General features: G+C 35.5%; 1 protein-coding gene and 1 long non-coding RNA gene across 3 annotated transcripts; one reads left to right on the top strand and one right to left on the bottom strand.

Moving 5' to 3' along the window:
- The first annotated feature begins 6,529 nt into the window (after window positions 1–6,529).
- On the top strand, window positions 6,530–14,630 carry LOC137014173 (uncharacterized). 2 transcript variants are annotated; one of them, XM_067378355.1, is made up of 7 exons: window positions 6,530–6,580; window positions 7,869–7,931; window positions 8,070–8,263; window positions 8,573–8,727; window positions 11,309–11,556; window positions 11,706–11,914; window positions 14,164–14,630. In XM_067378355.1, the coding sequence occupies exons 2-7, from the start codon at window positions 7,916–7,918 to the stop codon at window positions 14,347–14,349; spliced, it is 1,008 nt and encodes a 335-aa protein (XP_067234456.1). In that variant the 5' UTR covers window positions 6,530–6,580; window positions 7,869–7,915; the 3' UTR covers window positions 14,350–14,630. The 2 variants fall into 2 exon arrangements, with proteins under 2 accessions (XP_067234456.1, XP_067234457.1); XM_067378356.1 differs by lacking the exon at window positions 6,530–6,580 and having other exon boundaries at window positions 8,030–8,263.
- A 918-nt stretch (window positions 14,631–15,548) lies between these two features.
- LOC137014175 (uncharacterized) lies at window positions 15,549–23,629 on the bottom strand. The gene is made up of 3 exons (XR_010893812.1): window positions 23,490–23,629; window positions 22,829–22,942; window positions 15,549–16,199 (listed from the first exon to the last, which is right to left on the bottom strand). It is a non-coding gene; the product is annotated as an uncharacterized lncRNA (long non-coding RNA).
- Window positions 23,630–25,707: the final 2,078 nt, after the last annotated feature.

Genomic DNA, 25,707 nt, shown 5'->3' with positions numbered 1-25,707 from the left:
TCTTCCTCTTAATATTTTATCAAGCACCAAATGTTCTTCATTCAAGTCATTTCTGCTAAACACGTAGAACGAAAAAAAGCTGCAGATCATGTGGTTATTTTAACAGTTTGATATCTTCTAGACAGCAGAAAATATATGACTAGTCTCCGACTGTTTGACTAAACCAGGCTAGTGCCAAGATGAGCAAATTTACTACATTTAGGCTATTAATCATCAAGTTAAAAGCATTTTATAATAAACAATGTTCTAGTTGTGAAAATTATTTAGAGATGGCAAGAAAAAACAACTCAAAACTTTGAAATTGACTGGTCAGCCTAACTTTGTTTTCTACAAAAACTAGTGATAAGAAACTAGTAAAGAAGCTTTTCAAAGCTTTGAATCAATTGAACCATGTTGCTTCACAATGACGCAATTTGCACGGGCTCTACAGGTTCAGGCCAATTGGGTAATGGTAAGATGGCATAGTCGTGGAAAACACCACTCTTCCATTCCAATAATTGCATCAAACAGGTTCTCCCCACTCAGTAACACACTCACTGAGAATCCTGTTGAAAGTGCCCTAGTTATTGGCGATTCTATTAGACGGAACGTGAAAATAGTGACATCAGCCTCAATAGTCACATGTTTGCCGGGAGCCAGAGCACCTGACATCAAAGCAAATTTAACCCTCTGGAGTCTGAGGCTGATTTGGGGCCTGGAGAAGTTTTGACATGCCCTGACATTTGTGCTTTTTTCAGTTGTTCATAAACATATTAATGACACAAGTGTCATTACACTGTATTCAGCACAAACTAGGCTACAATAATATGTGAGGAACATGTATGTACATGTTTGTGTTTTTGAAGGAATAATGTTTATGCATGGTTATTGAAAAAACAAAAAACTTAAGTTACTGAAATAAGGCCAAAAAAATTATATTAAATCTGTGTTCACAAGACTTCTGGGTATTGGAGGTTGTAGACTAGAGTTTTTGCTTCAGAATTATGTAAAATTATGCTGCCTACTCCTTCATATAAAACAATAGAGAGATTTAAATTTTGTAAGACACTTTTGGTCAAGAAATACAGTATGCGTGGAAGCGTGAATCATCATGAATAATGCTGTGATTCACACCTGAGAAGACAAAAGAATTGCATAATGAGCTGTAATGACTTGCATAATAATGAGCTCTTTCAGTCAGGTAGGCTGTGAAAAAACCCTCCGTGATCATGTCTCAAGCTCATCATTGTGTAAATCAAACATACAGAAAAAACAGCAATACTGCAATACTGTGAAATATTATTAAAATTTAAAATAATGGTATTCTATTATATTCTTTAAAATATAATGTATTTCTGTGATGCAAAGTGTCTGAACAATTATGTTACCTCTGCGGCATTTCATATAGGCTTTTAGCTTAAAAGCATGCACATTTGGAGAAATATTGATGGATTCTCATATGTTTAATTTTCTATACAGAGGAGTAATATTTATTCAATATTATTATTATCACTATGAGCGCTGGATACTGTGTTTTCAATTCATACTGGCAGCCGGAGGGCGCTCTGTGCACCTTTAGTCCACAAATATCTCCTAAAGAAGAACAGGCAATGTGACAATCCAGGAACTAACAGGCTTCCAGAGATCGCTAACTATGGCTATTCAAAACACTTTTGAAGACAATAAATACACGATTGTGATGACTTGCACGATTTAAAACCTGACATTTCAACGTTTTTTTAGACATAAGTCTCATTTTTGTGTCATTAGTATTCATAAGTTACAGTTCATTTTCTGAGAACTATCAGATTGGACTTTGTTCAGAGGGAGACGAGAGATCACGCATCATGTTAGTTTTCTTTATTTTACAAAAACATTTTATTTTTACTCTGAGTGTACACAAATAAAAGAAGATATTCGATAGTTTCTCTTCTTCTCTTGCAAGAAACTCTTACACCTAGATATTATCACATAGAGACTGTGTCTGTACCCTGAATTAGTAAAAACAAAAAACTTCCAAACCCATTTAAGGGTCAAATTTAATTGATGTTCAACAAATAAAAAACAGAGATAATACTGATAAACAAATGATAAAGCTTGGGTTGTTAAATATTAGATCCCTTTCTTCAAAAGCACTCATTGTATCACAGACAATAATCTAGAAAAAAAATTACATTATTTTAAATGAGTCTAGTCCTCAAGTTTGTTAGGCAACATAAATTAGGTCAGCCGGGAACACTTCCTATAACACCAGATGTACTCATTACATCAGAAGAAGAATGGCATCTACGCTAATATTAGTCTTTCTGTTTATCCCAAGGTTTACCGTAGTCAACCGGATCCGGGCCGTATCCAGGTGAGATTGACACGACCACAACGCAGCCCTGAAGTATCAGCAGAGATCGAGTCGACTAGATCATCCACTGTGAAGGCCTCATTTAATTAAGATGGACAATGACACCATTTTTCTTTAAGAGCTGCTGTGCAGCCAAAATTATACACCAGTTATCAATGTAAAACTGCTTTGACACAATCTACATTGTAAAAAGTGCTATATAAATAAAGGTAAACATTAACCACAGCAATTTTGGAGACGTTCCCCATTGCGTAATCAACGCAGAGTTGAAGTTCCCTTTCGAAAGGGAACCACAAAGTTGTCAAATTAAGCTTGTGTATAATTAAAGTAATTTGCATAATAATAATCATATGTACTTATTATTGCAGATAATTTATGATCAGTATGTGACTGTGACAAAGTCCAAACTTGGTCCAAAATAGTGGATGAGTGAATAGGTGAGTGATTTTTATGTATTTTTAGTGAACGTGTTGTGATTAATGCTGGTGTGATTTAATCTTTCAGTACTGGAAGAGATTTGGTGAATGCTGTCAGAGAGCACAGGACATCTTCAGTGTTCAGAATAAGGATGCATGTGTTATATAACTACCCATCTAGGGGTGGGGAGCCAGTGAAACAAAATAAGATAAATAAAAATAACTAAAGAAAGAAAGTCTTGGAGAGAGAACCAGGGCAATCCAACCTCCCATCCCAGAATCAACACAAACACCAATTCAAATTAGTTTTTTTATATAATAAAATAATATATAAATAATAATAATAATAAATAATAATAATAATAATAAAAAAAAAACAGCTGCAGATGATGTGGTTATTTTAACAACAGTAGCAGAGACAAAATATGTTGATATCTTCTACACAGCAGAAAATATATGACTCTGACCGTTCGACTAAACCGGGCTAGTGCCAAGATGAGCAAATTTACTACATTTAGTAGGCTATTAATCATCAAGTTAAAAGCATTTTATAATAAACAATGTTAGTTGTGAAAATTATTTGGAGATGGCAAGGAAAGACCACTATAACTCTGAAATGACTGGTCAGCCTAACTTTCTGCAAAAACAGAATTTTGTAATTGTTCTGCCATTTAAAAGTATGTATATGCTATGCTGAATAGGGCTCTGTGGGCTCGAAAACATATAGCATCTTTGAGTTATTTGTTTTCCGAAGATGAACGAAAATCTTACAGTTTTGGAACGACATGAAGGTGAGTAAATGATGACAGAATTTTTTACTCATTTTTCTGCTCAAGGCCAAGTGTTTGCTTTCATAACAAGACTGTACACAAAATACATGATGATTTAGTGAATGAATCCAAAATATCTGTATATCACCTGTAGGTCACATGCTAATTCATCTGATCTTAATGGTTGTCTGAATCATTGTCACATATAGTCTGTGTACAAAATAATAAATACAATGATGTACACTTGTTAAAATGTTTTATTCCTGTTGGGAGTTTTTGTTTTACTCTTTTAAGGATGATGATAAGAAAATGAATAATATTTATTGAATTAGCATAGGCCTATATCGATGAAAACAAAGTTATTATGATGGTTAATGTTATTACATATATGATAAAGTACATATGTGTCGAAGTTGTTAGTAAATCAGTGAATGTTTGCAGACAGCAGTATTCTCACATGGCCCCTAGGTGTCAGTGTTTCCTAATTCATTTCAACAATCCCTTTGCAGGTTGTGAAAGATAAACTAACATGAATATGTGTGTAGTTAGTGAAATGTGTCACTTTTTTTTTTTAAATTGTCTGTAATACAAAATATTACAGTGTTAACACTATCATTATGGTAAATGTTTAGAGAGAAATCCATCAGAACTTGTTGTTTTGTAAGGATTCAGTTGTTATGTGACGAGTGAGTCGCTGTTGTCATGGTGAATTTAAAGAATGGAATCCCTATATAAGGCGGCTTTAACGCTCCATCACAGTGCTGTTCCATCGCTAGTGCTGACCTCTTTAACATACACTGTAAAATCTAGACAAACAGTTATATAGAAAAAGAAAGTCTTATTTATATGAGAAAAGTATAAGAATTAAATAAATAAAGTTTATATAAAAACTATAAGAATTGTTATTTCAAGCAAAATCCGGAATAGGTTGGTTTCACGTGACGTCACAGCAGCAGCGCGAATGTGTCGGAGGGCAGGGAGTGATGTTTCTATATAGGAATCCTATCAAAAACTCAATATTCGTATGTTTTGCGTTGTTTATGGTTGCTCAAATCGTTAAAATCGAGAACCCAGAAGGTGTTTTTATCGTTTACATATCTTATACCGTTTTTTATAACTTATTTAGTTTTTTTAACTTTAAAAGTTGTCGCCTTTTATAGCCGTTTGCGTCTGCTGATACTGAAATGAATATGGATACCTTACCTTTTGTTTTTGAATTAGTTAAATATTCACATTCTTCATGCTATCGTTTGCAGGGAGGAGAAGATATTTTATCCTATTGAATGATAATTTGGTGTTTTAACTTCATTTTTGTAGAATTCCGTTCATGTTGATCTGGTTACCATGAAAACAGTCACGCGCTGCTGCTTCAGCCGTCGTATTGTAGAAAATGTCCAAATAAAATAAATGTTTAACAAGCTGACAGAAGTCGATGCATTTCTTTGTTGGAAGCGTGTAAATGTAACTAGTTTTAATGTTGTTTTTGTAAATATTCACTTTCCCATATGACCACGAAGGAGAATCGGAGGGTCACGTTCAGGGACAGACACCGACACGCTGTATTTTTGTATTTATTTCAACAAATGACAACCGAAATCAAACCTATAGAAGCTCATCAACAGTTTTGAAGTGGCTGTGTGCAAGTTATAAAGCGAGTGAGTCATACTCACAAACAATGTTAATTAAATATTACACAAAAACCAAATACAAAACTCAGCTAAGTACAATATGTGTTTATTTTGAGTGAAAGATAGTGGGTTTATTTAGTGACATTATTACATTTGCTAGTCGTCTCACCTTCTCAACCAAGGCAAAAAATTGTATTAGCAGTTTTTCCCCCCGAACGATATCATGAGTTCCTATTACAGTTCTCGACTCAGCATAAATGACCAACAATGGCGACATTTTTCACAATCATGACAGAAAATTAAAATACTGCCCTTAAAATCACTTGCAGAAAGGCAGCGCGATATAAACAAACCCAGACTAGAACTGAACACGGCGTTACGGCAGCTTAACATCCTCTATATCTACCTCCTCGATGGCAGTCAAATCTTTCAATTCAGTGGAAATGTCGCTCCTCTTCATAACATAAGTATCACGTCCAACATATGTTGTGATTTCTGTCTAAATCAGCACAGAACGGACTTTTTCCCATCTCTTCCATTCTAATTTTCACTGCTTGCCCTCCACCGGAATTTCGCGCGTCTCGAGAACCACGTGACTGAAAACAACCTATTAAAACATTTTATAAGGAGAAATTTAAACTCTGTCACCTTTGCCATCAGTCTGTTTTTACTGAGTGTTCACTGCTGAATCCATCTAGACTAGCTGATACTGTCATTAAACACGTGTTGAGCTGTTATTTCAGGGTAAATTAGTGAGTTTGTAATGGAAAGTGTTTTTATTGAGCACACACAGTACTCTAAAATGAACATGTATGCTTAATACTACTAATGCTTTAATTGAAAAAATAAATGAAAAAAATATACAGATTCCCAGGTGAGAAAAGTGCGAAATACAATTTATTACAGTACAGTTAGTACTAAAAATCAATTTAATATTAGTGGTATTTAGTATACATTTTCACTGAAATACTACTGAAGTAGAAATATACTTTTAATCAGTGTATTCATAGTGTATAACCTTTACAATTTTATATAGTACAAAAATAAGAATGTACTACAAATGTACTTGTTTTTATTTAAGTATTCTTGTACTTTATTTTTATCTGGCTTTATGCAGATTTGTATAGACTAGTTATATATGTAGGCTAATTATTCCCTGTCCTATTGTAAAAAAAAAAAAAAAAAAAAAAAAGGATAATTCTTCTTTGTAATCACGTGATTTCTAAAATGAGCCGAGTAGTGCTCGCTGCAGAGATAATGAGAGGAGGGTTATGGGTGGGGTTAAGGTGTGGCTCCACCCATCACGCCCACAGTAGGTGGAGAGAGGCGGAGCTGGAGCTTATACTCCACCCATGGATCTGATATAAGTACTGCGGTCTGGAAGAGTGACACTCAGTTGAAAACTGCTTTCAGGAGAACACCGAATACACTGTAAGTGTACCAATTACTCACAATGTGCATATTTTTTCTTTTCTACTTTTCTGCATCTGACTCCTGCTCTAGCTGCATTCTACACCTGACATTGTAAAATATGTTAGCATGATTGAATATATAACTATTATTGATATTGTAAATGAAACAGTAAATTATAAAGTGACGTTTCAGTCATTATGGCCGCCTGTATATTTTACAAATCACATCTCTGTATATCATTATCTGATATGATTAGAGTTGGGATACTCAAACTCGAGTCCAGTTTTCAGTGAATCTCTCAATACTGTGTGTGGTCACCTGATGATCCACGACTGTTTGTGTGTTTTGTGATGGTTGTTCATGAGTCTCTTATTTGTTCTGAGCAGTTAAACTGAACTCTGTTCTTCAGAAAAATCCTCCAGCTCCTGCAGATTCTTCAGTTTTTCAGCATATTTTTGCATATTTGAACACTTTTCAGCAGTGACTGAATGATTTTGAGATCCGTCTTTTCACACTGAGGACAACTGAGGGACTCAAACACAACTGTTAAAAAGGGTTCAAACATTCACTGATGCTCCAGAAGGAAATATTATGCAATAGGAGTTGGGGTGAAAACTTTTGAATTTGAAGATCAAGGAATATTGTACTTAATTTGTCTTCTGCCAAACATTTAAGTGTCTTCTGTTGCTTTCAAAGGGCAGAACTAAATGAAAAAATTGAATGGTTAGTTGATGAATTTATGTAGCTGATGCGGGATATCTTAAAGTCATTGATTAGCATATTCTGTCATGATTATCTTGTGTGGGAAATGCTGTAAGATCCTAAAGAGTCAGAGAATATATGCTGCATGAAGATAGAACAGGTTTAGTTTAATTACGGTTATAATTTATGTTGATATCTTGCTTTTATGACATGCTATTGCATTTGTGTTAAGTAACATTACTGTATTACAATATCATGGCCTCATCCTTTTGTTGAGTGTTCTCGGGGGCGGGGTTTATGTAAATTTTAGGGTTAGTGATGTCACCAACCCAGGAAGAAGCTCATTGTAGTTCCTACCAGCTGTTTGTTGTAGTCAAATTCTGTAAAAGAAAATATCTCTCTTTGCATTGAACTTTGAGTGTCGTAACTTTGCAGATGTTGTTTATGATCAAACAGCAACATTACACACTAACTAAAGTTAAAAAGTAAAAACTGAATCTCAGCTGAAAACTGCAAATTCACCTGATATTCAAGAACCCTTAAATTATAAACATTTTTAACTGTTGATTCTACTTTCATCACATCTTCTGTCATATTTTTTTAGAGGCCGTACAGTTGGACGCATAACAAGTTTACGCTCAATTAAAAAACATGGCCGACAGCAGAGGTGAGACACTTTCAAACATTTCAAACAGATCAAGAAAATCTGAGAGTCACGTATATAAATAAATGTTATGACACATTTCACCCATGACTGAACCCCAGAGGTTGTTGAACGTCACTAATGTTCGGTTCGGTGTCTCAGAGGTTGACATCAGTGAATCCTCATGGAGTCCAGAGTTCATCCAGGAGCTTCTTCCATCTGCGGAGCGAACGGCTCTCCTCCATCATCTGTCATTCGTGTGTCTGGGAGGCTTCCCAAATCTGGAGCGTATGATCAGAGAACAAGCTAGTGAAATACAAATGCTGTTTAAATCCTCTGAGGCTGTTCTGATGAAGGTGAGAATAAATGTATCATGTTTTGTTTTACATCGTAAAATCTAAATGCTGTCATTATTTAATTGCACTCTTGCTGTTAATTTTGACATGCAATTAGTGAAAAAAACTTTTTTTCCCCCTCAGGATTCTGCATGTGTATGTGGTCATGTATAACTATTTTAGAGGAAAACAAACATGAGATGTAAATACAATTGTGACGGGAAAAATGTCAGAATTTTGTTTACAAGTTACAAAAAGTTACAAGTACCTACAAAAATGTTTTTTATGGTTGTTTTATAAAACTTAACCTTGTAAATTGTTTTCTCGCAGTGTGTCGACACGAGTTCCAACCTGGTCACTTCGCAGTTCCCGTTAGTAATAGAAGCTGTTGAGAAGAACAAAACCTTTCTGGCTGTGAAACACCTGGTGAATGCCAGAACATGTATCAGTGACATCATCAGAGCCGTGGATGACATCATTAGGAGGTGAAAACACTGATGAAGTTTAACATTTCACAACAAACAATACTTTTCGCAGAGGTGGAGATTCCAGGGGTCAGAAAGTAAAAGTCCTGCCATATTTTTATTCCACCCACTGAAGCATTAATGAGATAAATAAGTGATTAATTGAGTGATGATTGAGCATTATTGAAGACACCTGATGATAACAAGCAGAATCACCAAAGGAGAAAATCACAATTTTTAAGTTACCATCATCGAGGTCAGGGTTTGTTTTAGTTGAGCTCTTGACCCTTGCCTTTTTAATATTAGATTTTATTTGGGCAGTTTTAACTGCATTAAAACCAAACAGACAAGCAAAGTTAAAAGATGATCAGGGGGTGTTGTTTATGTTTTTCATAAACATTATTTGATCTGAATCACTGAACTCATTTAGAGCCCAATCTCTGAGTTAGATTTACATTATTGATTACAGCAGAACTGTGATTCTGCAGAAGATCAGCTTTTACAATACTGAATTTTTTTTTAAAAAGTTGTCCTTATCACAAAAAAATAAATATATATACATTTTAGGTGCACACAAACATCAAGTATCAGCCTGTGAATCTCAACAACGGTGACAAGCAACATATACTGGTCAACAGATCAACTCTGAACATTAGAAAACAAGCTACTAAAAAGTCACAGAAAAACAGCAAAATTTTAATAGTGAGAATAAATGAAATTACTAAGACAATTAAGCTCATAATTTATTCATGCAGCAATGCATGATGGGAGCCATGGATGAATTTTGATTGGTGGCTCCCAGAATGCACTGCAACATGCTTTATGATGGCCACCACTGTTGAGATTCACAGGATGATTCTTGATGTCTGTGTGTTTAAATGAGCTGTTTTTTTTTTTTTTTTTAAATCAGAACTCTTAAAAAAAAAAAAAAAAAAAAGGTATTGTAAAAGCTGATCTTCTGCTGAATCACAGTTCTGCTGTAATCAATAATGTAAATCTAACTCAGAGATTGGGCTCTAAATGAGTTCAGTGATTCAGATCAAATAATGTTTATGTGAAAACATAACCAAAACCTGATCATTTTTTAACTTTGCTTGTCTGGTTGGTTTTAATGCAGTTAAAACTGCCCAAATTATATCTAATATTAAAAAGTCAAGGATCAAGAGTTCAACTAAAACAAACCCTGACCTCGATGATGGTAACTTAAAAATTGTGATTTTCTCCTTTGGTGATTCTGCTTGTTATCATCAGGTGTCTTCAATAATGCTCAATCATCACTCAATTAATCACTTATTTATCTCATTAATGCTTCAGTGGGTGGAATAAAAATATGGCAGGACTTTTACTTTCTGACCCCTGGAATCTCCACCTCTGCACTGTGCTAAGCGTGGTGAAAAAGCACAATGAAGAAGATTAACATAAAATGACTTTATTTCCAGAAGACATCAGATGCACATTTTCCACGTGTTTTTATGATTCTTTAGGGTATTCCTGAAATGTTTGTAACATACCTTGGTAAATATTCTCAATGGTTGTGTAAGACAACACCCTTTTTTCCTTGTAAAAAACAGCTCTGTTCACAGCGACCCGTTTCGGTGCGTGGCACTTTAAATGATAATGAGCTACTGTTCACCCCGCCCCTCTTTTCCATTGGACACAAGACAGGTGGAGCGCTGCCTTGACAACCATTGAGCGTATCCCTTGGGAAAAGTATGGGAGCAGGAGTATCTAAAGACACATCAGTACCACCTATTTGAGCCGGAGTCAGACCCGGAACAACTTCGGCAATTAAGGCTTGAACAGAAAGTTTCTGAATTGTTGGTTTTATTGTCTACACCTGCTCCGGGTCGAAACAATAGAGGCCTGTTTACAGCTCACCTAGTTTCATTATCTTACATAACTTGCTTCTAAAGTAAATTTAACTTGTTTTAAAGATGTTTAGACAATTTTACTGTAAAACAAGTAAAAAATACTTATTATAGATGACCTTTTTTTTTTTTTTTTTTTAATGTTTAACTTTTTAGTGTGTATGAAAAATATATCTATGTTAAAAAGCAAAAAAAGTAAAAAGTTTCTCCAGCGGGAGTTCTTCTCTATATCAGTGTTTCTGAACTCCCTGAAACATTTATTCTTAATATCAACAACTGAATTTCTACTAGTCAAAATGTTTATTTTGATATCAATAATTCGAGTGTCACTAGTGACAGTGTTAATTCTGATAACATGAATGTGATTGTTAGTAAGAATGCCATTTTAGATTTCTGAAATTATATTGATATTAGAAATACATGTTCAGATATCAGAAATGCAAAAGTAACTTGTTGAAATACAGATATACAGAATTAGCATTTTAACTAGTGAAAATTATGTTGTTTATATCAAAAAATTATATCCTGCGAAGTAATATAAAAACGGCTTGCCATATGCCTATGAATAAAAATTCTTGATATCGAGAATAATATTTTTACTAGTTTAGTTGACTGAATTATCAAGAATTCATATCCTGGGAATGAATAAAAATCAAAACAGTTTTCCAGAGTCTCTGTGTTGTTGTGTTTGTGAAATCCAGACTATATCACTGAACATAACTCATATTATTCAGGTATGAACATCAAAACCAAAGAGTGAAAACATGCAGCAGTGATGTGCATCAAGAAAGGTACAAGGCCGATGAAAAACTAAAGAATCTCACTTTCGAGATGAAGGCTCTGGAGGATGCTCTGTTCGAGCTTAAACTGGAGCTGAGAAAAATTGTCTCTGAAAATAATGGTCCTCGAGACCGAGAGTGGGACATCAAAATCAGACAGACTGAGCTTCAGATGAAGTTGGCCAATTGCAAAATACAGCTGGGTGAGAGTCTCTCTGTGCTTTTAAATGATCATTATAAACACACAGTAAATGCATCAGTGTGCACATCATGCTGTTTACATGTTCATCACAGCCTGAAGGCTCCCAATGATCTCTCATGAATCAGAATCTGTTGTATGTTGTTTGTTCAGGTGAGATTCCCAGTCCTGTCCACCTGAAGACAGTGCAGCAGTGTCTTGATCGAATCCAATACATTCTGAATGATCTTAATAAGTTCTGGATTAAAGTGGGTGTTTTGCTGGAGACACTGAAAGACAAGACCTTTGCTGGGGAGGATCTGATTAAAGACCTGGAAGACGTGAAGGAGGAGTTCCTGCACTCCATTGAAGACGCAAAACAGGTTAGTTAGACGTTGAGTAAATGCTTCTGGTGAAAGTTGGGTCACACTTTAGATTAGGGTCCAATTCTCACTATTAAATATTGCTTCAAACTCCTAATTACTGTTTATGAAAATGTAACGAAATGTAGCGGTTATTAACCAATTTATGGATGAAATATGAATATAATAATTCATAAGGTTATGAATAAATTATGATTCATATATCGACCCAATGGGGAATTAAACATATATTGTGAATCAATTACAACGAATTGTAATCAATTACATATAGTTCTGGTTTAATAATTATTTAGAGAAACTGTTCGTTTGTCCAGCAAACTTAAGTCCCTCACAGAATATTATAAACAGAGTTATTCTCTGGCCGTGAAAATAACTTTATAGTTTTATAACATAAAGCGATCGAAAAGCGTTAAAGTGACTTGGTTTTCAGCTGAAAGAACAAACAGAACAATCGAGCGTGAATAACGTTTTAATATATGCAAACTACGAATACAGAGGTTATACATCTAAATATATATAAGAAAATACACACCTATGTACAAGAATAGAAGTAGAGAAGGAAAGAGAGAAGGCAAGTAGCAAACTCACAACCAGTCCTAAGCCAGCACGGAAATCAGTTTCATCATCTAAGATTGAGAAACGGCAGTATACTTGCATTGGTTGCGTGTGTCGAATTTCAGGTTAGCGCTGGTGCAGTTCGTTGGCTTCCTCCGTTCAGCGGGAAGATTTGAACTGAGGACGAGAGTGAGTTTCGCTGGTCCCGAGGCTGAGCGCGGTGGCAGCGCGTGGTCACCGGAAAGGTCCGGGAAAAACGTGCACGAGATGCTCGTGAGACAATCGGGAGAGAACGCACGAGAAATTGTGCGTCTTTGCTTTTATGACAGATAAGCCGACACACCTCCTTGAGGTGGGGTAGCCAATAACATGGGTGCAAAGTTGGCGGGAAAGCTTTCCCATTGTTTGGCCTCACGACTTAATCCAATGATTTATGACTACCAGATCAGATCTCCAAAAGGAGTGTGTTCTTCACAGTATCATTAAACACATAGAAAAATGCATTTGTCCGTTTGGTGACATGTCTCAATGAATAGCTCGAGTCCGGAGCTTTGAAACGAGATCAAACTCGATAGGTCAGAAAGGCATAGGAGAGAAGTTATGGTTTACAGACAAAATGATATCATTAAAATGCACACTAGCACAAATACACTCATTTAAACACTAGGAAACATGCATAGGCCCTAAAATATATGAAATAGATATTTCAGCATAGTGGTGATATGTATATATATATATATATATATATATATGCAGTTAAAAGTGTATGTTTGTGTGTTTCTGTATGTGTGTGTTTTTGTGTGTGCCAGTGTGTGTGGGTGCTGGAATGTGGATCTGGCCCGTAGTCCACATGAGGGGCCCCTTTGATGTCCTAAGAGCAAGGAAATTGGGCCTGCTGTGTTAACTCGGAGGGCCACAAAGGTGTCAAGTGGGCTCATCTTTAGTAGACAGTTCGGAGCCGATTTAGTGATTAAGAAACAAAGTTCATCAGGTTAAAAGCGTTCTGAAAACTCCAAAGTTTATTGATTATCCTGATACGTGTGCATACGCTACAAAAAGTTAGTAAGGTAGTTGAGATTAGGATTAAAGGGATGATGACATGAGAAACAAAATTTGCCTTGATCTTTTGGCATATAAAAGATCTTCGTTCCATGTGCAACAGCGACCGAGTACTCGATCGTGACAGGGACGATCGATCATGTATAGATGATCTAAATGTTTTTTGTTGTTGTTGTTTGTTTTGTTTTTTCTCCTGATTGGTATAGTAGCACTTTGGGGCGTCGCCCTGAGCTCTGATGTTTAGCTTTCCACAATGCGTCAAAAGATGTGAGAAGACCCAGATAGCAACTTTGTGTCTGCCCAGATCCGGCCAATGCGGAATGATGATCTGGGCCACATGTGGCGGGAATGATGGCACATTATTTATAGAGTCATCTCAGCATTATGTCTATATTATGTATCTAATCACGATTTCATGTCATATTTTTAACAGTAATTTTCCTAACAGTTTTCAGATATTTTCATTATCGTCATGACTGCCATGCAGATCACTATTAAAGTTGAAATTGTTTTAATTATTTTGAGTTAAAGTAACTTTTACGGACTCTTACATCATGAGTTTGTCGATTTGTATTTTTAGTGAATGTGTTGTGATTTTTTTTTATGTTTGTCCTGGTGTGTTTTTAATCTTTCAGTACTGCAAGAGATTTGGTGAATGCTGTCAGAACGCACAGAACATCTTCAGCGTTCAGTCTAAGGACGCATATAAATTCCTGGAGGTCAATCCGTCTGCACTCTCAGAGGATGAAAGGAATAAGCAGTACAACTCTATCTTGGCGAAGCTGAAGAAGATCAATCCTCAGGGCTCGACCAAAGAATGACAGACAGAGATCTGATGATTCTTTCACACTTTAAACCCTCTTCATAAGGCATACACATATTAATGCATACAGCTTATCTTGTTAATTTTGTAATGCTTTGTAATCTTCACAACTGTTCTTGTACATTATAGTTCCATGTACATTCTCTATAGTGAGTTGATGTTAGGAATGTATTTCTCAGATGGTATTTCTGTTAAAATTGCATTTCATTATAGTTTATTGATCTTGTGGAGGGTCTGGTCACATGACTGATGTCTATGTCCCTCAATAAAGACTAAAGACATTAAACATTTCATTGTAGCTTAATCATTCAAAAAGTGATTTCTAACGTTTCAGTGTGCATCAGGGGTCAGCACAGTACTCCACGAGACACACCATCATTTTACAGTTTCTACAGTTTAAAATGAGAAAACACCAGGGTTGTAGTAGTCTACACACCACAAGCTTCTGCAGGCATTCATGAAAATGATCCTATTAATAATAATAATAATAATAATAACAAAAAGAAAAAAAAAGTTATTATAGTAGTGGAGACAATATGACCTTCTCTAAAGACAGAGGTGGAGATTCCAGGGGTCAAAGAGTAAAAGTCCTGCCATATTTTTATTCCACCCACTGAAGCATTAATGAGATAAATAAGTGATTAATTGAGTGATGATTGAGCATTATTGAAGACACCTGATGATAACAAGCAGAATCACCAAAGGAGAAAATCACAATTTTTAAGTTACCATCATCGAGGTCAGGGTTTGTTTTAGTTGAGCTCTTGACCCTTGACTTTTTATTATTAGATCTTGTTTGAGTTGTTAACTGAATTATAACAGCCAGATAAGCAAAGTTAAAAGATGATCAGGTGGTGTTGGTTATGTTTTCACATAATCATTATTTAGAGTCCAATCTCTGAGTTAGATTTACATTATTGATTACAGCAGAACTGTGATTTTGCGGAAGATCAGCTTTATCTATATCATTTGAGGGATTTTGCAAAAGTTGTTCTGATTGAAAAAAAATCACCCTCATTTATTTTTTTTTATTTTATTTTTTATTGAAGTTGCATGACATAAATACACATTTGGTCATATAATACATATTTTGATCATGTCCTACAATGTCTTCTTTTTTTCTCCAGAACTAAATGACCCCCCCCCCCCTTCCAACCACCATAGAAAAGAAAAAGATTAAATTAAAATAAACTGGTAGCAAGAACAAACAAGAGGAATGTCCCATGTATTCTATTTTACACAAAGTCCGATCTTATTGGCCTAATAATTTCCAAAAATCCATTCCACAACCTCTCAAACCTATCCATTTCATATCTAACAGTGTACGTCAGTTTCTCCATAATGTATATATCATGCATCACATCAACCCAATTTTCCTTTCTTGGCGCATCCACTTTTAGCCACTTCCTAGTAATTCCCTTTTTTCCTGCTAGTAGCATAATTCTAAACATTTTACAATTCAATTTTTTTTTTGCCTTGCATGTTAAGTCTTCCCAAATAAAATGTGTCAAAATTGAAAGGGAGATTAATCCGTAATATCTTGTCCATACATTGTTTGAGTTCCATCCAATATTTCTCCATTGAAGGACATCTCCAGAAAATATGAACATGATTTGCATTCTGTTCCCCACATTCCTGCCAACAGCTTGTATCCCGATATTTTGTCTGAGCTGGAGTTCTAAAGTATCTCACCAAGTTTTTCCACCCATGTTCCCTCCAAGTTAAGGATGACGTCACTCTCCATATTTGTTGAGTGAGATCCTCCCATTCTTCATCCATCAATTTTATATTTGCTTCCTTTTCCCATTTTTGTTTTATGTAGTGTGTTATGGAGGACCAGGGGTGCCACTTAAAAATAAAAAGAAGAATCAATTAATTAATTTAATAATTCAAACATAAAAATTTATATAAATGAATCACTTTTTATATGGGCAAATTAATAGACATATTTAAAGTTGTTTATTTAATTCCTGTTTTTAAATGTAGTTTAATAAAACAATAACGTTTAAAAATCTTTTTTGAATGTATAAATAAATAGACAAATTTGAAATGGGATATTTAATTCATTTTTTAAAACGTAGATCAATAAAACAATAAAAAGTTCATTAGTAAATCATTTTAAATGCGCATTTAAATTGCTTTTTTAAAAAGAATTTGGCAAATGCTTTTCTTTCTCTATTTACCAATTGCTTTTCTTTGTCGGTTTGCCAAATGCTTTTCTTTATCCATTTGTCAAATTGTAAAATGCCATTGGACAGTACACACGTGGGAGCAACCAATCAACTTTCGCCTCAATTTGAAGAGCCAATCCTCTCTCACTTGTAACACTCACTGTCATTGGACAGTTAGTACGGTGACCGGGAGGGGACATGTTTGGTTCATTTAGTTTTGTCGTGGCAACAACATATAAACTCGTGGCCACAAGATATTAATTTGTGGGAATGTGATAATAAGTTGTGGCCACGAGATCATTTTGTTGAGGGAACGACATAATTTCTCATGGCCACGAGTTGTGTAAACAACCTGCGCTACCATAGCAACCTGGAATTATCACAAATGGACAATCCCAGATAGCAACACTGTGTCGGCCCAAATCCGGCCCACATCCGGCACATGCGGGATGATGATCTGGCCCACATGTGGCAGGAATGATGGCACTTGGGCGGACCGCTCCTGTTTGCCAGATCTGGACCACAAGCAGACCATAGAAATGCCACATGTCAGCCAAGAGCAAAGAACTGGACCTTTTCTGATCCACAAAATCTTATGTATTATTTATAAAGTAATTTCAACATTAACAATCCTGTTATCAAGCAGAATCACTGAAGGACAGAAGAAAAAAAGAGATGAGCAGAAACACAAGAACTACAACTGACTTCAGTCACAGCCTTAGAGGAAATCAACTGAAGATAAAAGACATGAAATCTCTGAAGATCTGATTAAACATCTCCACAAACAGCATTACCAGCTTCACTTATTACTAACCTGACTGACTTTATTTCTGTCACACGTCTACAGAAGATCTTACTGAGAATTAACAGAAGTTTAACTCTCATGTTTGTTTCATTTCAGGTTACCATGATGGTGATTGATGTTTCCATTAGTTGGACACTCTTAACTTTATACATATATAACTGTGTTTTCTGACTGCTGTGATTGTGTGTTTACCAAACACATTAGCAGCAGCAATAAAAATTGATATGAGATCAGGTGTTGGCTGTTAGCTGTTGGTGATTTAGTTTTTTTCAATTGCTAACAAGCGTTTACCAATACTTAAAGTACTTTTTCTAATCTCTTAACACAGCAACGCACCTACATCACACAATTAGCCAAATAGTTAATTTTCTGCTCAGAATCATATTTTGTTAAATAAACACAAACTCTACATTTCAAAATGCTAAAAACCTTTTTCTACTCATACTAACTCTATCAAAACACAGCAAACCTGATTCAAAATCGAGTCGTTCTGTCAAACACTAGCACTAGTTTTCTATCCACATGGACATATTGTCAATCAAAGTGCAATGACTGTCAAAATACTAACAGCTGATGGCATTATGAAAACTGCATTACTGTCATGTTTCAGTTCTACCTGCAGAAAATATGAAATTCATAGTTTTTAAATTCAGTTTCCTTTTACTGCAGTAAAAGTATAATGCATGTAAGCCGTTCTACATGTTTGGTTGAGTGTTGAATGTGTGCATTCTTGGCATCAGAAGAGAGTCATTATTTTACAGTTTTTTTCAATTGCTAACACACTTTTGTCCAATCTGTAGTCACATTTTCAAAACTCTAAAGACATGTAGCAGAACATCCGTCTGTTGTGGCCATACTATTAACACAATTCATGTCGTTTTCATACAAAATGCAGTCATTTAACATGTTTCTAAAATGCTTAAATTTTCTTTTCATATAAGCATACCTCATACCAAAATCATGGATCTTTCTCATCTTATTTGCAAATGCTTAAACACAGCAAGTCAGAAATGAAGACCTAATGTTCCAATCATTAAATATAGGATAAAACCTATACTTCTGCAACAACAGAAGCTCAAAAGTATTGAAAATATACATATAACACATACTGAAACAATTGATAAGATTTTTTTAATTAACAGATCACTTAAATATTTGGCAGATTCCAGTCTCAGTAAAATAGGACTCTTTGAATTGGATTTGTTCAGTGTGTGTGAAGACCAACACAGAGGAGCAGAGAGAAAATAATATCTGGGTGAGGGAGAGGAATTGATGAAGGAGGAGAGGAGAAGTTTGATCAGGACAAGTGAGAAGAAGAGGTAGAGGAGAGGAGGAAGAATGTGTGCTGGATTGTGCATCTCTATGGTTTTCCCCCTTACACATGATGAACCTATGAAAGCTTATTTCTGCCATAAATAGAAAATAAAAAAAAAGATAATTACCTTTTATGCTTTTTTATTCTGTGGTGGAAAAAAAGCTTCCATAATAACCAAAGACCATGTATGTTGGATTTGTTGTTGATCAATGGCAGCAATTTCATGTTTTCATTTCAGTAAAAGCTTTATACTACAATAATTCCACAACCATTGTTTCATATTTACACAATATGTGGTCTGCACAGGGCACTAGCCTCCAAATGGTCACCATCCCACCCTCATGAGTGCTCCATCAACACCACACACCCACCCCCAGAAAGAGATTTCAACCAACAGGGACACTATAGTTCTGCATAAGGGACTCATTTGACCAGTAGCTGCCATGAGCAATTCTGTTACTTCTTCTTCTCTTTTTCTACTGCACATTCTATAAAATAATGACTCTCTTCTGATGCCAAGAATGCACACATTCAACACTCAACCAAACATGTAGAACGGCTTACATGCATTATACTTTTACTGCAGGAAAAGAAAACTGAATTTAAAAACTATGAATTTCATATTTTCTGCAGGTAGAACTGAAACATGACAGTAATGCAGTTTTCATAATTTTTACAGTTTTCAGCTGTTAGTATTTTGACAGTCATTGCACTTTGATTGACAATATGTTCATGTTGGATAGAAAACTAGTGCTAGTGTTTGACAGAACGACTCGATTTTGAATGTGTTTTGATAGAGTTAGTATGTGTAGAAAAAGGTTTTTAGCATTTTGAAATGTAGAGTTTGTGTTTATTTAACAAAATATGATTCTGAGCAGAAAATTAACTATTTGGCTAATTGTGTGATGTAGGTGCGTTGCTGTGTTAAGAGATTAGAAAAAGTACTTTAAGTATTGGTAAACGCTTGTTAGCAATTGAAAAAAACTGTATTGAATGTGCAGTAGAAAAAGAGAAGAAGAAGAAGTAACAGAATTGCTCATGGCAGACACTGGTCAAATGAGTCCCTTATGCAGAACTATAGTGTCCCTGTTGGTTGAAATCTCTTTCTGGGGGTGTGTGTGTGGTGTTGATGGAGCACTCATGAGGGTGGGATGGTGTCCACTTGGAGGCTAGTGCCCTGTGCAGACCACATATTGTGTAAATATGAAACAATGGTTGTGGAATTATTGTAGTATAAAGCTTTTACTGAAATGAAAACATGAAATTGCTGCCATTGATCAACAACAAATCCAACATACATGGTCTTTGGTTATTATGGAAGCTTTTTTTCCACCACAGAATAAAAAAGCATAAAAGGTAATTGTGACTTTTTATCAAAAATATTTTTTATTTTGCAATTCTGAGTTTATGTCTCACAATTATGACTTTTATTATTCTCAGAATTGTGATAAAAAGTCACAATTACCTTTTTTATTTTCTATTTATGGCAGAAATAAGCTTTCCTAGGTTCATCATGTGTAAGGGGGAAAACCATAGAGATGCACAATCCAGCACACATTCTTCCTCCTCTCCTCTACCTCTTCTTCTCACTTGTCCTGATCCAACTTCTCCTCTCCTCCTTCATCAATTCCTCTCCCTCACCCAGATATTATTTTCTCTCTGCTCCTCTGTGTTGGTCTTCACACACACTGAACAAATCCAATTCAAAGAGTCCTATTTTACTGAGACTGGAATCTGCCAAATATTTAAGTGATCTGTTAATTAAAAAAACTTATCAATTGTTTCAGTATGTGTTATATGTATATTTTCAATACTTTTGAGCTTCTGTTGTTGCAGAAGTATAGGTTTTATCCTATATTTAATGATTGGAACATTAGGTCTTCATTTCTGACTTGCTGTGTTTAAGCATTTGCAAATAAGATGAGAAAGATCCATGATTTTGCTATGAGGTATGCTTATATGAAAAGAAAATTTAAGCATTTTAGAAACATGTTAAATGACTGCATTTTGTATGAAAACGACATGAATTGTGTTAATAGTATGGCCACAACAGACGGATGTTCTGCTACATGTCTTTAGAGTTTTGAAAATGTGACTACAGATTGGACAAAAGTATGTTAGCAATTGAAAAAAACTGTAAAGCAGCTTTACAGTGATAACAGGTACATGATAATCAGTAGTGCAAAGAGGGTTCATTTTGGCTCTAAAAGAAAATAGTGTCATTGTTCAGCTGAAATCAGTTCAGTGTTGATTCACTTACATTGTAAAGACCATCAATAATTATGTAAATTACTCTAATTATTTTCCTCTATAAGGAAAGCAGTTCTGCAGAAGACAGTGGTGCAATCATCAAGGCTAGCTTAGTTCAGTTCTCATCCAATAATGTCAGTACTGTCAGATCAATAATATTGTTGAATATTAGTGAATATTGTTGAGGACATTTTCCACATCACAGGCAATGTTGTCTCTCGCCAGGCAAAGGGAAAAACCTGAGCCGGATCCAGCCTCGACAGCCTTGTCTCCACACCCCTTGCTCTTTCTCCTCATCATCCTCTTACACATACTCTTCCTCCTCTACTTTTCAGATTGTTTCCATCTATTGTTGGTATCATCATTCAGCACTGTGTCACCTGTGCACTCTGAACTGACCTATATTTATACAGTTGATTTGATCACATCATTAGAAATAAGTGTGAATAATTTTGAGTCATTGTGTTTAAAGGATGACAACTGTGTTGTAGTTGTGTTTAACTTTTGCCACATGTATTTACCATTTTGCAACACAGTGCAGAATGTGTTTTAGTGAGTAAGAATGTGTGAAGAGTTTTGCAAAAGTGACCTAAGTATTGAGAAATGTGTCCTAGCGTCTGTAAAAAAATGTAAAAAAAAAAAAAAGATCTCCAGAACATGCCCCCCAGGTAATTGCATGTACAGACAACTTTATTATTTCACAAGTTCTCAAAAATAGTTGGGATAATATTTCAACAACAACACATCAGAATATGTTGTAATGCATGATTTCATCAGAGAATGAGTTTATCTAATCCTGTGTGCTTGTTCTTTTGAGAACCTTTAAAATAATAAAGTAATGAGACGTCCAGTATGGTCTGTCGGCACATATAGTTGTAACACATAAGGGACCTTCTGACAAAATGATTGACTGTGACCTCTGACCCTGCCAATAAGAACATCAAACAGGTTCTCCCACTCAGTGATGCACCCACTGAGAATCCTGTTGAAAGTGCCCTAGTTATTGGAAATTATATTACACAGAATGTGAAAACAGAGACACCAGTCACTATAGTCACATGTTTGCCAGGAGCGAGAGCAGCATCAACGCAAATTTAAAAGTCCTGGCTAATGCTAATTGTAAATAATCTCAAAATTATAATTCATGATGTTCTACTTCGCCAGTTGGAGATCACTAAAATTAACATTAAATAGATGTGTGAACTCACAAGTACAATGTCAGAAACAGTAATTTGCTCTGGCCCTCTTCCTGTGGAGTGATGAGATAGATAGCAGATTATCATCACTCAATGGCTGGCTGTCTAAGTGGTGTCCGCAGAATAATATAGGTTTCATAGACAATTGGAAAAGTTTATGGGGCAGACCTGACCTGTTGAAAAGAGATGGTATTCATCCCTCCCGGGATGGTGCTGCTCTTCTCTCTAGTAATATGGCACATAGTCTTAGAGCTGAAACATGACAAATTAGGGCCCAGGTCAGGAAGAAGACAGACCGGCTAATCTGACGTCTGCTACCTACTTCACGTTACAGAAGTCAGTGATTCGCAACACATAGCAACTCTTACACTTAGATATTATCACATACATGCAGATGAATCTAATGCTTGCTGTCAGTCACCCTACCGGTGTGGATACTGTACTTTGGAAACAAAGATTCTATGTCTTGGAAATATGACCAAAATAAGAATTTTTACCAGAAAATGTCATCTGAACAAGTAAGTAACATGTCTGCCACTTTTGTTCTGACCAACTGACAGGAAAAGCATTAGGCCTACAATATATCTCGCTAACAATAATGATTAATTCTAATGATCGCTTAGCCTGGATCATGCCAAACCATGCTAATTATTATTATTTTTATATTTTGTTCTCAAATTGTTAATGTTAACAACATCAGCATTGCACAACTATGTGTATTTAGAGTGTTTTAGTGTTACCTGTACATTTCAGTTTCTGTAGCCACTCCACATTCCGAAGTCTTTTGTTTTTGACTATGCGTGAATTTCCAGTTGTCACTGATGATTGTCATTTTGACCTTCCTGGATTACAATCTGCCATCGAAATTATAAGTTTAATTATTTCAGCTCGCTGTGAGAAAAGGCAATAAATTATCTGCTACCAGCAGTGACATAATTCTGCTTCAGCATCACGTCTTCATGTTGGGTCCGGCCTAAATCAAGTCAAATCACCTTTATTTCAATTGCAATTTATACTACAGAGATAGTAGTATAGTATAGTATAGTATAGTCTAGTATAGTATAGTTAAAGCAGCTTTACAGTGATAACAGGTACATGATAATCAGTAGTGCAAAGAGGGTTCATTTTGGCTCTAAAAGAAAATAGTGTCATTGTTCAGCTGAAATCAGTTCAGTGTTGATTCACTTACATTGTAAAGACCATCAATAATTATGTAAATTACTCTAATTATTTTCCTCTATAAGGAAAGCAGTTCTGCAGAAGACAGTGGTGCAATCATCAAGGCTAGCTTAGTTCAGTTCTCATCCAATAATGTCAGTACTGTCAGATCAATAATATTGTTGAATATTAGTGAATATTGTTGAGGACATTTTCCACATCACAGGCAATGTTGTCTCTCACCAGGCAAAGGGAAAAACCTGAGCCGGATCCAGCCTCGACAGCCTTGTCTCCACACCCCTTGCTCTTTCTCCTCATCATCCTCTTACACATACTCTTCCTCCTCTACTTTTCAGATTGTTTCCATCTATTGTTGGTATCATCATTCAGCACTGTGTCACCTGTGCACTCTGAACTGACCTATATTTATACAGTTGATTTGATCACATCATTAGAAATAAGTGTGAATAATTTTGAGTCATTGTGTATAAAGGATGACAACTGTGTTGTAGTTGTGTTTAACTTTTGCCACATGTATTTACCATTTTGCAACACAGTGCAAAATGTGTTTTAGTGAGTAAGAATGTGTTGAGAGTTTTGCAAAAAGAGTGGATGAGATTTGCAAACAGTGTCTTAACTACCTGAACTTGTTTAAGGTTTTGCCTACAAAGTGACTGATTCGACAAATGGGTTTAGGCCACTGAGCATTGGGTTCAGAAAATGGGGTTTAGTGTTTTAGCAATTGTGAAATACTGTAATTACAGTTTTTTACAATCGTTAGGACACATTTCTCAAAACTTAGGCCACTTTTTCAAAACTCTTCATACAGTTCTCCAAACCAACTTTCATCTTGGCACAGCAGTTAATTTCACATTCAAAATGCACTAAATCTACCAAAACACTTCATTTATGTCTCAAATCAACTCATTCTTCCAGAACACTAGCAAAGGTTTTCACCAGCAAACACACCTTGTCAGTCATAAAATACTGACCTAAAAACACTAACATCAGGTATCATTGTACAATGTTTTCTTTTGTAAAATTTCTTAACAAAACAAGAATAACACTACAGTTTGTTACATGAACCTTGTTTACATAACAGTACAAAATGATTCTGAAGTTTTCCTCTTTGAATGGATGATAATGAAATTGAAAAACGAATGCTTGTGTAGGTGTTCAGTTTCATCTAATTGCTTTGATAGTATTTGATTTTTTAGATTCAGCATATTTCATTACAATATTACTGTAGAAATGCAGCATATTGCTGTCTTATTCAGTTTTGTATTATTTTATTGTTTTGAACATAAGTTTAACATTTTTGAAAACAGTATGTAAGCATGTGCAAACTGGCCTGTACGTACACAGAGTTTGGGCAGTTGTTGTGTCTGAGTGAGAAAAGAATTGATGAAATTTGAGAGATGTAGTCATTGAATGCATTTTGTGCCAAAGCAATGATAATTGATCCTCAGTTTAGCCCACATAGACTTCTGTTGTGCTCACTGTGTGAAGAGTTTTGCAAGAGTGACCTAAGTATTGAGAAATGTGTCCTAGCGTCTGTAAAAAACTGTAAAAAAAAAAAAAAAAAGATCTCCAGAACATGCCCCCCAGGTAATTGCATGTGCAGACAACTTTATTATTTCACAAGTTCTCAAAAATAGTTGGGATAATATTTCAACAACAACACATCAGAATATGTTGTAATGCATGATTTCATCAGAGAATGAGTTTATCTAATCATGTGTGCTTGTTCTTTTGAGAACCTTTAAAATAATAAAGTAATGAGACGTCCAGTATGGTCTGTCGGCACATATAGTTGTAACACATAAGGGACCTTCTGACAAAATGATTGACTGTGACCTCTGACCCTGCCAATAAGAACATCAAACAGGTTCTCCCACTCAGTGATGCACCCACTGAGAATCCTGTTGAAAGTGCCCTAGTTATTGGCAATTATATTACACAGAATGTGAAAATAGAGACACCAGTCACCATAGTCACATGTTTGCCAGGAGCGAGAGCAGCATCAAAGCAAATTTAAAAGTCCTGGCCAATGCTAATCGTAAATACTCTCAAAATTATAATTCATGTCGGCACTAATGATGTTCTACTTCGCCAGTTGGAGATCACTAAAATTAACATTAAATAGGTGCGTGAACTCGCAAGTACAATGTCAGAAACAGTGATTTGCTCTGGCCCTCTTCCTGTTCATCGGAGTGATGAGATAGTTAGCAGATTATCATCACTCAATGGCTGGCTTTCTAAGTGGTGTCTGAGTTTGTACTAGCTGCAAATAAAGTCATTCACGAGTTCACACTTACAAATAATCAGATAGTAAAAATGCTGGAGGGCTCCGAGCTCAGTATTTTGGCCTGTACCCATAGTACATAGTACATACCCATAGTATTTCAGGAGAAGTGGATGAATTCACATGTTGTAAATCCGACAGATCCGATTCTCTGTG

This window comes from Chanodichthys erythropterus, chromosome 23, assembly GCF_024489055.1.
Source record: "Chanodichthys erythropterus isolate Z2021 chromosome 23, ASM2448905v1, whole genome shotgun sequence".
Lineage (NCBI taxonomy): Eukaryota > Metazoa > Chordata > Actinopteri > Cypriniformes > Xenocyprididae > Chanodichthys > Chanodichthys erythropterus.
This window is presented reverse-complemented; position numbering and strand designations above follow the sequence as displayed.